The sequence below is a fragment of the Hylobates moloch genome, unplaced genomic scaffold (genome assembly GCF_009828535.3).
Source record: "Hylobates moloch isolate HMO894 unplaced genomic scaffold, HMol_V3 SCAFFOLD_14, whole genome shotgun sequence".
Classification (NCBI taxonomy): domain Eukaryota; kingdom Metazoa; phylum Chordata; class Mammalia; order Primates; family Hylobatidae; genus Hylobates; species Hylobates moloch.
In genome coordinates, this window is record NW_026652289.1 from 309,244 (window position 1) to 322,069 (window position 12,826).

The following is a 12,826-nucleotide window of genomic DNA, read 5'->3' on the forward strand; positions in this document are numbered from 1 at the left end:
GCTCCCTGCCCAGCACGGCCAGGAGGGCTGAGGGCTGGGGCTCCACCAGCTTCAGGAGGAGGAAGACGTCAACACTGAGTGAGTGCCTTTTCTGAAGTAACTGGGGCAACAGTTTCAATAAACACATGGAATCCTTGACACCAGAAATGACCTTTATTCTCTACCTTTTTCGTGTGATAAGCCATGGGGAGGAAAAGGATGAAGGATCGGGTGCCCCCAGCGCCGGCTTGGAACTTGCTGAAGGTGCCAGGTGGGCTGTGCATCTGCATCTTAGTCACAGGAACCAGAAACAGGTTCACATGGTACAACACTAAAGTCACTCTCAAGGTCTCGAGACCATTTGGAATTGTGAGTACAGTTCACTTTAATAAACTTTCTCTCCTGGATTTGATTTAGTTCCATCTGTTTGAAAGGAAGGACTTAAGATTAACTTCTGAGCTGTGCACACTACAAAGTTTCCAAAGAACTTTAATTACCTTGCTGATACCCCAACCATCAGCAGTGCGTCTCCCGGGGGACAGACGCATTGATCTGGACCAACAGCCAGGGAGGGGGCAGGGGGCCAGGAGTAAGAGGTCCAAACAGGGATGCTGGTTCCGTGTACACCAACCACAAAATGCCGGTGAATTCAAGAACAAAACCCCAAATGACAGTGCACCCAGCAGGACAGAGGCCAAGAGACTGGGAAAACAGGAAAATTAATCCTCAAGACCAGGCGCCACCATGGTGCCCACAACGGCTCATGCTCAGACACAGTGGACGGGCTCCTCAGGCCCAGCCAGGCGCGGATCAGGCACTTCCCTCCTGGCACTCACAGTGTCAGCCTGTGGGGCCCGAGGGCAAACCTCCGCACTCCCCGTGCCCAGCAAAGGATGTGGCAAGAGTCCCAGGCTGAAATCAGTGGTCCTTTGAACATCTTTCTGAGCCACAGACTACTTACTCTCTTTGGACAAAAACCTCTCATAGAGGCCTACTGTGTAACAATGAGAAAATCAAACTTCTGCTTGAGGCCAACACGGGAGCCCAGGAACATCGGACACCTCCACAGCCTGCGGAGCCTGTCCTAAGCCCCAGGCGCCCCAAGCTACGCCCCACTCAGGAGCACAGCTGGTGCCACACTCTAGCCCCGCGGCCTCCTGGATCCCAGAGTCACACACTGCAGACGGAGAGGGTAGAGGGCAGGCTCCACAGAGAACCCCGGCCAGGGAGGGCCAACACTGCACGCAGCCCACCAGGATGCCCGGGCACGGCAGACAGAGGCGGCACTCCCTCCATCCACTGGCAGCTGGAAGCTCCACGTGTCCAGTCTTGACCTTCGCTTTGTTTCAAGGCACAGCACCACCTGCAGGTACCACCTCGCACCCAGGGGAGCCACCCTAACTGTCCACGCTTGGCCCTGTCCTGCCTGCACACTCTCAGGCCTTCGGCAGACCTGCAGAGGACATAGGAGGTGGTGGAGGCCAAATGAGGTGGCTCCCCGCAGGGGGACAGCCCCCAGGAGACATCGGGCAGGGCTGGACAGGTCATAGGCATGCAGGCCCAGCAGTGGGACGGCCAGTGCCCCACGTGTGATCCCTCAGTCCCAGGGCCTCGATTCGGCCGCAATGTCGAGCAGAAGCGTGTGTCCTCAGCCACCCCTCAATCTGACCGGGCCGGCTCAAAGGAGGTTTTCTTCTTGCAACCCCCTGGCAGAGGCTCTAGCCTGGAATAAAACTCTTCAAATTGACCATGTTCTAAGTTGTGAGGTCAGTATCAAAAAAGATGTTTTAAAAAAAGTTATTTTCAGGTTTTTCTAAAATCCACACAATTACAAAAAAAAATCACATATGTTTTAATCATAAGTAAGTGGCATGCACAGAGAATACCAATATCAGAAGGCAAAGACATTCAATTGAGGATGCATTCAGGACATTCAAACGCTATCTAAACCAACATTAATATTATCTTAATATTTAAAATAATTAACCTATGAATAGATTTGGGTTTTCAATCCAAGAAAAGATGACACCGCCTTGAGCACCCCACACCGGCCGCATGCGATTCACTTCCGCACTCAGCTCTGCGTGTGTTACCAGCACAGGCGGGGCAGGGCAGCGCGGGGGAATCTTATGGGATACACACTTCTATCAAAAAGAAATCAAGCTTACGTTTTCAGAGGACTTTCCTTACAACCAAAATCCCAAGGGCGGTATCCCGGAAAGTAATCCAATCACCCCACAAGCGTAGGTCAAGTCGCCCTGCTGACAAGTGACTGCTGTTCCAACAGGTGCAAAGATATTTGAGGCTCAGATAAAGCATCGCCACAGGGGAAGAACAGGACATCCCAGCTATTCTGGGACAATGACCCAAAACACTCCCATCAGGGCTTGGCAGGGCTCTGTGTAACTTTTTTTTTTTTTTTTTTGAGACGAAGTTTCGGCTCTTGTTGCCCAGGCTGGAGTGCAATGGCATGACCTCGGCTCACCACAACCTCCGCCTCCCGGGTTCAAGCAATTCTCCTGCCTCAGCCTCCCGAGTAGCTGGGATTACAGGTATGTGCCACCACGGCTGGCTAGTTTTGTATTTTTAGTAAAGACACGGTTTCTCCGTGTTGGTAAAGCTGGTCTCCAACTCCCAACCTCAGGTGATCCACCCGCCTCGGCCTCCCAAAGTGCTGGGATTACAGGCGTGAGCCACTGCGGCCAGCTTGTATAAGTCTTTTCACGGGGTAAAGCCTGAGGAAAGACCAGGAGACCAGGAGAGGAGTGGCCACCATACAAGAAGCATTCTCACCAATCACAGGCCTGTGGATCTACCAACACGCTTTGCAGGAACGAGGGAACAGTGACCAGCAGATCCTGATATGAGCCAGCCAGAAGAGACTGGCATGTGGGCTGGGCTTGTGATGAAATGCAGGGATCGCCGCGGATGTTTTAGGTGAGAATGGATCACGGTTATGCTGTACTGGGGGAAAACACCTCACTCGCAGACACATGGTGTCTTGGATTTGCTTCTGAACAATCAGGAGGAGAGGGGGACTGATGTATTGAGTGTGTACCCCACCAACCAGTGGGACCGGGGGCCTGCTGAGTTATTCTATTTCTGCAAATGCTGCCATCTGCCCCAAAAAACATAATATAAAATTAACAGTACATCCCACCTCCCCACAGCCCAACTGTTTTCTTCTGTGAAATCAGCTACACCAAAACAATCACATAAAAGAGTATCTGAGCGGCCGGGCGCAGCGGCTCACACCTGTAATCCCAGCACTTTGGGAGGCCGAGACGGGCAGATCACAAGGTCAGGAGTTCTAGACCAGCCTGGCCAACATGGTGAAACCCTGTTTCTACTAAAAATACAAAAATTAGCCAGGCATGGTGGTATGTAACTGTAATCCCAGCTACTCGGGAGGCTGAGGCAGGAGAATCACTTGAACTGGGGGGGTGGAGGTTACAGTGAGCCAAGATCATGCCACTGCACTCCAGCCTGACGACAAAGCGAGACTCCATCAAAAAAAAAAAAAAAAAAAGCTAAGGCTGGGCGTGGTGGCTCACGTCTGTAATCCCAGCACTTTGGGAGGGTGGCGCATGCCTGCATTCCCAGCTGCTACTTGGGAGGCTGAGGCAGGAGAATCCCTTGAACCAGGGAAGCAGAGGTTGCAGCGAGCCGAGATCACGCCACTGCACTCCAGACTGGAGACAGAGCGAGACTCTGTCTCAAAAAAAAAAAAAAAATTGACATGCACATCCTTAGCAGCAAAGTAAAAAGATAACTTACTCGCACAAACTTGTACCTCAACTAGAAAAATACTGCAAAGACACTCTAGGAGTATTCCGGTAATAGTCCGTGCCAGGCGTGGCTCACGCCTACGGTCCCAGCACTTTGGGAGGCTGAGACAAAAGGATTGCTTGAGGCCAGGAATTTAAGACCAGCCTGGGCAACACAATGAGACCCCATCTCTACAAAGAATAAATTAGCCAGGCGTGGTGGTGCACATCTGTAGTCCCAGCTACTGAAGAGGCTGAGGCAGGAGGACCACTTGAGGCCAGGTGTTCAAGGTCGCAGTGAGCTGTGATTGCATCACTACCTTCAGCCTGGGCGACAGAGCAAGATCCTCTCTCCAAAACAACAACACAAAAACAGTCACCCTAGAAGAACAAAAGTACAGGTTAAAGGACGCAGGTGACGCATGACTTCAGAAAATGAACACCTCTTTGTGCTATGCACAGATAAAATGGACAGAATTTCTTTAGCATGAGTCCTTGGAAAAGCGAGACAGAATCTGACTTTTCCAGAGAAGACAGACCCACACGATACCCAGCAGGGTGCAGGTCTCATCTCAGGGCTGTGCCTCAGGACTGAGGGGCCAGTGTCCACACTGGGCAGCATCCAGAGCTGTCCATGTGAAGAAACAAGTCAGTTCTAACCTCAGAATCCGGCGCTGCATCACCCATTCTCAGGAGCAGTCCCTCTTCACCAAGCAAACCTTTCAGGCTCAAAGCCTTACTTTATGGCTAGAAATGAGATCTTAGCATGTCCTTGTTTAAAACCCCCTTGAAACCGTATGTACAAAAACAAATCGCCCAAAATTTGCACACAGTGCTTCAAATAAATTATCAATTATTTCTGAAGTGCTCCAGACTCTAACCTTCCCCCCACAGAAAGGCCAGAAGATCGTACAGACCCAGAACACAGAAGCAGGAGGGCCCCAGGCATTCAGCCTGCAGGACGACATGCAGAATGACATATGCACATGTGCAGTGTGTGTGTGCATGTGCTGTGTGCACATATGCATGTGCTGTGTATGTGTGCATCTGCTGTGTGTATAAGAATGTGCTGTGCATGTTCACATGTGTTGTATGAGCATGTGCTGTGTAAGCACATGCCCTGTGTATGCACGTGTTGTGTGTGTGCTGTGTGTGCACACGTGCCATGTGTATGTGCTGTGTGTGCTGTGTGTGCATGTCGTGTGTGCATGTGCTGTGTGTGCACATGTGCTGTGTGTATGAGCATGTGCTGTGAATGTTCACATGTGCTGTATGAACATGTGCTGTGTGAGCATGTGCACGTCTGTGTGCATGTGTTGTGTGTGCATGCTGTGTGCACATCTGCTATGTGTATGTGCTGTGTGCATGCATGTGCTACGCATGCACTTGTGCTGTGAGCATGGGCTGTGTATGTTCAAGTGCTGTGTGTGTGAATGTGCTGTGTGCTGTGTATATGCGTGTGCTGTGTGTGCGCACGTGCTGCGTGTGTGCATGGGCTGTGTATGCACATGTGCTGCGTGCGTGCGCTGTGTGCATGTGCCTTGTATGGGCACATATGCTGTGAGTGCTGCATATGTGCATGTGCTGTGTGCACATGTGCTGTGTGTGCGCACATGTACTATGTGTGAGCATGTCCTGTGTGTGACCATGTGCCACGTGTGTGCATGTGCCTTGTATGGGCACATGTGTTGTGTGTGCATGTGCTGTGTGTGTGCGTGTGCTATGTATGCGCATGTGCTGTGTGTGCGCATGTGCTCTACGCATGCACGTGATTGTGTGCATGCATGTGCTGTGCGTGACCATGTGCCATGTGTGTGTGCCTTGTATGGGCACATGTGCTGTGTGTGAGTGTGCTATGTATGTGCATGTGCTGTGTGTGCACATGTGCTGTATGCATGTGCCTTGTATGGGCACATGTGCTGTGTGTGCTACGTGTGTGCATGTGCTGTGTGTATGAGCATGTATTGTGTGTGCATGCTGTGCACATGTGCTATGTGTATGTGCTGTGTGTGCATGTTACACGTGCACATGTGCTGTATGCGTGCACATGTGCTGTGTGTGTGCTGTCCGAGCATGTGCTGTGTGTGCATGTGCTCTGTGTGCGTGTCCTGTGTGTGTACGTGTGCTGCGTGCATGTGCTGTGTGTGCATGTGCCTTGCATGAGAACATGTGCTGCATGTGCACGTGTCGTGTGTGCACATGTGCTGTGTGTGTGTGTGCTGTGTGCGTGTCCTGTGTGTGTACGTGTGCTGTGTGCATGTGCCGTGTGTGCATGTGCTGTGTGTGTGCGTGCCTTGTATGGGTACGTGCTGTGTGTGTATGCTGCGTGTGTGCATGTGCTGTCTGTGCGCACGTGCTGCGTATGTGCGTGTGTTGTGTCTGCATGTGCTGTGTGTGCAGGCCCCTCCACGGCCACCTTGGGAATCCAAGGGGGATTCTGACGGCTCGGTCTGGCTTCTTCTGACACAATTTGGTACCAGTGCTTACACATATTCTGACACACAAGATTTTTAAAAATTGAAAAAGTAACTACACTGGCCAGGTGCAGAGGCTTACACCCGTAATCCCAGGGCTTTGGGGACGCCAAGGCGGGAGGATCACTTGAGCCCATGAATTCAAGACCAGTCTGGGAGACAAAACAATAAAAATTAGCGAGGCGTGGTGGCACGTGCCTGTATCCCAGCAATCCTCCTGCTTCAGCCTCCAAAGTAGCTGAGACTACAGGTGCGTGCCCCCAGGCCCAGTGAATTGTTTTTACTTTTTGTAGCCCACAGGCTGGTTTCAAACTCCTGGGCTCAAGTAATCCAACTGCCTCAGCCTCCTAAACTGCTGTGATTACTGGCGTGAGCCATTGTGCCTGGCCCATCACTGCTCTTAAAATGTGGCAAAAGGGTTTTATTTCAGGAAATATCAATAAAGGAGAGGACCAAGGCTCTGAATACACAACATGACCATCAGATCTTCCCCAGCAGCCTGGAAATCAAGTCTGCTGCAGAGGTGCCGGCCAGCCTTCAGGAATACTCCAAAGCCCACAAAATCCCACACCAAGGTCTAGGCCCTCCCACATACATATGAGAGCAAAGCCTTTAACAAGGTGCCTGTGATCAAAATAACCCTTCAACTCAGTGTTTTAAAGCCCAGCTCAGGCCGGGTACGGTGGCTCATACCTGTAATCCCAGCACTTTGAGAGTCAAGGCAGGTGGATCGCCTGAGGTCAGGAGTTCGAGACCAGCCTGGCCAACATGGTGAAGCCCAGTCTCTACTAAAAATACAAAAATTAGCCGCGCATGGTGGCAGGCACCTGTAATCCCAGCTACTTGGGAGGCTGAGGCAGGAGAATCACTTGAACCCAGGAGGCGGAGGTTGCAATTAGCCAAGATTGCGCCACTGCACTCCAGCCTGGCGAAAGAGTGAGAAAAAGCCCAGTTCACAAAGAGACCAGAAGTCCCCACTGATCTCGGCAGCCTGTGAGACACACAGACACCCGCACAGGCACACACAGCACGCACGCAGACATGTGACACGCAGTGGAAACACACAGGCCGTGGGGAGAGGCCTGCCCTGGGCTGGAGCAGGGCCCTGGTGCCTTACTTGGTGCGTTCCCTGCAGCTTGTGAGCCACGGTTCCGGCGAGCTCTGTGCTCGCTTCGGTTTGCAGGTGGTCCCGCACAGACTGTAGCTCCCCGTCATGTTTCCGCTTCAGTTTCTCCAACTCTTGAGTCAAAATCGTTTGGTGAAGAGAGTCCTTTTTCCGCAGTTGTTCCTCAAAGTCTGCTCGTAAGAGCTCTAGGGCCCGCCTGTGCTCCTCACGGATGGTCTGAAATTCAGACAGGTAACAGGATTCCAAAGAATCAAGGCTGGACAGATGTCTGGTCTCCAGAGCGCTGAGGTCGGCAGCGTGTTTTGTCTGCAGTTCGGCCACACGTGCGGCCAGCAGAGCCCCGTGCTTGCTCTCTAAGGAGGCTGTCAGCTCGCCCAACGCGGCCTGGTGTCTGGCCTCGAGCTCCGCCGTCACTGACAGGAGCCGTTGCTGGTGTCTCTCCTGGAGGAGCTGCAGCTCGCGGGCGTGCTGCTCCTGGGCCTCCTGCAGGAAGGCATCTTGTTCCGCACTGAATTTCTCGGTGATCTCTTTACGTTCCTCTAAAAACCTGTGGCAACAAAGTGAACACAGGACAGTTAAACACGCACCAGGAAGCAGTGACCCTTGCAAAAGCCAAGTCAGTTTCCCACAGGAAACGCCACTTCAACTGTTTAGGTCATCGTTTCGGGATTTTAACTGCTCTTACTACTTTTCCCTCGACCACCAGAAATAGTAAGTGGGAGAGTGAAGAGGCCCCATGAAGCCAGAGGAGCCCAGAGGCCAAAGGCCAAAGCCATGGGAGTCACCAGGTCACAGACCACAGGTAGGAACCAGCGCTGGCACACACACATCCCCGCCAGAGCCACGCTCGGCAGGCACAACCGACCTCCTACTCACACCACAGGGTCCAAGCCAGGTCCCAGTCAAGAATCCCAAGGCAATCTCTGCTCCTCAGCAGGGAAGGGGCACTACCCATGGGGGTCCATGGGGAGGGTGAGGCCTGAGAACCCCACGGCAGTGAACAGAACCCCACGGCAGTGAACAGAACCCCACGGCAGTGAAAAGAACCCCAAGGCAGTGAACAGAACCCCAAGGCAGTGAATAGAACCCCATGGCAGTGAATTAAGGAAGTGCAGGCGGCACTCAGGGCCAAAGAGAGAGGCAGGGAGAGTCCTCACAGAAGGACCTGCTCCCATCAGGAGGCCAAAGAGCCGGGAGCTGGAGGGTCCTGCAAAATGCCAAGGCCTCCAATGGGCGCTGGCGACACAGGACAGATGGCAAGAGGCATGGGCACCTCTGCGCCTGGAAGCCTCTCCTGAGGGCCTCCTTGGTTCAGCTCCACCACGAAGTGCATGTCGTAGCCTGGTAAGAAGAGCATCCTGCTCGTGTTCATGCAGCCCTAGTGACCTGAACGTGAGTTTCTCCAATCCCTGAGCAGGGCCCTGTGCGGCCCTGGTTGCTAGGGAAGGGCTGGGTGGGGCAGACAGATGAGAAGGAACGGCACAGCCCAGGGACTGAGGCTCAAAAAAAGGGTCAGCACCCACAGGCAAAGAATGCGATCACTTTCTAAACCTCTTGAAAACTTCAAATAAGAGTGCGTATGTTTTAGAAAAACGTGCTTATTTTTAAAAATCACCTGTTTAAGTTAAAAAAACACAAAAACGCTTAGTGGATAAACTCCATGTCCTTATGACACCTATAAAAGAGGTTTAGCTTCTGCTGTTCAAATCTTAAAACACACCAAGAACAACAGAGACAATGACTGATGCCCGCCCCCGACACCCACCCAGGGAGTACAGGCTTGCAGGGCTTCGGGGCGGCAGCTGCCAACCTGCCCGTCCGAGCACAAACCTGTCCCACTGCAATTAGGCTGAAAACCTAAAGCACCACACCTTGTTCCAGATCCCTCCAGACCTTTTCGCCCAGGGGAGCCCACAGCGCCTTCTCCCAAGAGCCTGCCCGCCTTCTCCCAAGAGCCTGCCCACCTTCTACCCTCCACGGTGTCTGGCCTCACAGGGACTGCAGATGGCGTCACCGCAAACCCACCTGCTCCGGGCCAGCATCAGCTGCAGGGCGCAGTCTTCCTTCACGTGGAGCGCGGCAAGCTCCCCATCCTGGGCTGTCAGCGGCTCCCGCCCACACTGGCTGCAATGCAGGGCGTCGTCTGAAGTGAGGTCCTGTTCCAGCTGCTGCAGGCGGCCCTGCTGCTCCGTCAAGGACCTCTCCAGATCCAGGATCTGGGCTGCCTGTTGGTCCTGAAGCTGCCTCATTTCAGCTTCTCGAAGCTCAAACTTGTTTATAATGGTCTGTTTCTCGGATTCAGCCTTTTCTCTCAGTTCAAGAAGCATCAACGTTAACTTCTCCTCAGCTTCCTGCTGTAGCTCCTCCTTTATAACTTTCCAGTCCATTTCTTTTTTTTGGAATTCCTGTTTCATCAGCTCAGTCTTTTGCTTAGCATTATTTAGTTCCTCCTGGTGGTCTTCAATTAGATTATGTTTTACCTACAGACAACATAATTTCATTTAGGAGGAAAGATGCTAATGGAAGAAATTATGAGAAGAGACAACCCAAACCCACCTCTGAAGACAGGCAACTTTCAGCACACACACCCATTACGCTGCACACGGCAACGGGAACAATTCTCATGTTGATGACAATGGAAGAACCTAAAGTAGACAAGTCTAAAACTAAATAAAATGCCTCCTACATCCTGGCACCAAGAACCGACTATTCTTTATCTCTGGAGCCCATGGCCTTGACAGCAACCAACAACCGAAGACAGCACACATCAGCACACATCAGCCGAGCAAAGGCAGCAGCTGGAGGCTTCTTTGTTCAGACCAAGACCAGTGGCAGGACCCAGATCGGCCACAGGCCTCTGTTAGGGGAACGCCAACCCCACAGATAGCGCTGGGCCACTGCACCAAGCACGACCGGATGCCCAGGAGGCAAGAGCAGCCGATGGTGTGATGCTCCCGATCTGTACAAGGTCAACGCCAGGACAATGAAAGACCTTGAGCAAGGGGTGGATGAACTGCAAGGCACACTGTAAAGGGATCCTGTGCAGAGGGGGATGAAGGAGAATGCAGACGGCAAATATCCTAATCTTTTTTTTTTTTTTTTTTGAGACAGGATCTGGCTCTGTCGCCCAGGCTGGAGTGCAGGGGAACAATCACAGCTTACTGCAGCCTCGAACTCCTGGGCTCAAGCAATCCTTTATAGAGACAGCGTTCTGCATGTTGCCCAGGCTGATCTTGAACTCCTGAGCTCAAGGAACCCACCTGCCTCAGCCTCCCAAAGTGCTGGGATTGTTACAGGTGTGAGCCACTGTGCCTGACTAGGACTTTCAAAGAGAAAGAAAGTAGGTCAATAAACTACTGAACTCATCAAAAAGAAACAAACAAACAAACAAAAAACCCAAAAAAAGGCATATAAGATTGACCTCAACTCCTTTTTTAAAAATTAAGTTATTAAAGTTTAGGGTCCTACTTCTGGTGATGCCTGTGCACCTCGACAGACCAGCCCTCCAGAGACAACCACTATGAACTGAACAGAACGTAAAAAAAAACCCGAAAGCCGTGGAGAGATCCACAAGCAGACAGACCCTGGAGAGGGCTGGACACTCACAAGGAAGAAACGGCACTGGGCCGTTGCTGTTTTTCCAGCTTTTCAGTAAGAGTACTATCTGTCTGTCCGTGCCCTACACACAGAAATCCCAAATCCTTCATGTGAGCCAGAGGAACTGGAGGGTGAGGGAGGAAAGAGAGCTGCAATGCCTGGGAATGAACCCCGCCCACGTCTCAGGCTGACCCCGATCTGTACGTACAAGGGGCAGACTCCAAAAGCAAGCAAGCCGGCTAAAGCTACAAGAGCTGAATTAACACCATGCCGCAGCCCAGCACAGACGCAGGGGAGCACGGAGTCTGAAGGCACCCGAGTGAACTGCCTGCTGCAACAGAAAACCAACACTCTCCAGAGGAGCAGGACAGAACCCAGAGTCTCCAAATCTATCACTCATGGTGTCCAGGATGCAACCTGCACCCAGATGACCCATAAATAAGCAAGAAAACGTGACCCCTGCCGAAGAGAAAACACAATCAGTGGAAACCAACACCAAAACAGATCATAAAATCTGCACAGAAGGGTTTTAAACATCTTTAAATCCTGAACACAAAACCTGTCACCTTAGACTTTTTCATGCCACAAAAATACTCCTCAAGAATCAAGATAAAATAAAGACTTTTCAAAAAAAACAGAGAAAATGTGTGCAGCACAGCAAGAGATGCTGAAGGAGATCCTTCACGCTGAAGGGAATGACACCAAACACTCATATCTTCAGGAAGAAATGAAGAGCACCAGAAATGGCAAGTATAAGGCCATTTTTCCTCAATTTCTTTCAAATACATGTTTTCCAAAGCAAATCTCCTGACACTGCAGGAGGCGGATGTGATGTCTAGTCTATGAAAACTACAGCACAGAAGACGAAGGGGAGGTGACAAAAGCACCTGTGCAGTCAGAGGTCACAGTTTACACAACGCAGCATCATGGTGACTCTCAGTAGACTGTACTGATAAAAGACAAGGTTAAGAATGTGTATTCTTTTTTTTTTCTTTTCTTTGAGACGGAGTCTCGCTCTGCCACTCAGGCTGGAATGCAGTGGCGTGATCACAGCTCACTGCAACCTCTGCTTCCCGGTTTCAAGCGATTCTCTTGCCTCAGGCCCCCGAGTAGCTGGGATTACAGGCATGCACCACCATGCTCGCCTAATTTTTTTATTTTTATTTTTTTTAGTAAAGACAGGGTTTCCCCAAGTTGGCCAGGCTAGTCTCAAACTCCTGACCTTGGGTGATCCACCCGCCTCCCAAAGTGCTGGGATTACTGGCCTGAGCCACCGTGCCGGGCCAAGAATGTGTATTTTAATCCCTGGAGCAACTATTAAAAACATAATGCAAAAAGGAATAACTTAATAGTCAACAGATACATTAAAATCACTTCTAGAAAATATTCAAATAATCCAAAAACACAAGAAAAAAGGAAAAGCAGAACCATGACCACCAGATGCATCTCATAGAAAATGAACAGTGAAACGGAAGACCTAAATCAACCACATCAATAATTATATTAAACATTTATAGACTCAGCACTGCAACTAAAAGGCAGAGATTATCAGAATGGATTAAAAATTGCCAACTATGGCCAGGTGCGGTGGCTCATGCCTGTAATCCCAGCACTCTGGGAGGCCAAGGTGGGCGGATCACGAAGTCAGGAGATCGAGACCATCCTGGCTAACATGGTGAAAACCCGTCTCTACTAAAAATACAAAAAATTAGCCGGGCGTGGTGGCAGACGCCTGTAGTCCCAGCTACTCGGGAGGCTGAGGCAGGAGAATGGCATGAACCTGGGAGGCGGAGCTTGCAGTGAGTGGAGATCGCACCACTGCACTCCAGCCTGGGCGACAGAGCAAGACGCCGTCTCAAAAAAAAAAAAAAAAAAAAAAAAAA

The 12,826-nt window shown here is 51.2% G+C and overlaps 1 protein-coding gene across 5 annotated transcripts in view; it reads right to left on the minus strand.

Annotated features, from left to right (window-relative positions):
• PCNT (pericentrin) overlaps nucleotides 1-12,826 on the minus strand; it is a 118,841-nt gene that overhangs the window by 64,135 nt on the left and 41,880 nt on the right. For all 5 annotated transcript variants that reach the window (XM_058427624.1, XM_032174550.2, XM_032174549.2 and 2 more), the window contains 2 exons: nucleotides 9,372-9,826; nucleotides 7,338-7,893 (listed from right to left, as the gene is read on the minus strand). In XM_058427624.1, coding sequence (XP_058283607.1) covers nucleotides 7,338-7,893; nucleotides 9,372-9,826 — 1,011 coding nt within the window. The remainder of the gene's footprint in view (nucleotides 1-7,337; nucleotides 7,894-9,371; nucleotides 9,827-12,826) is intronic.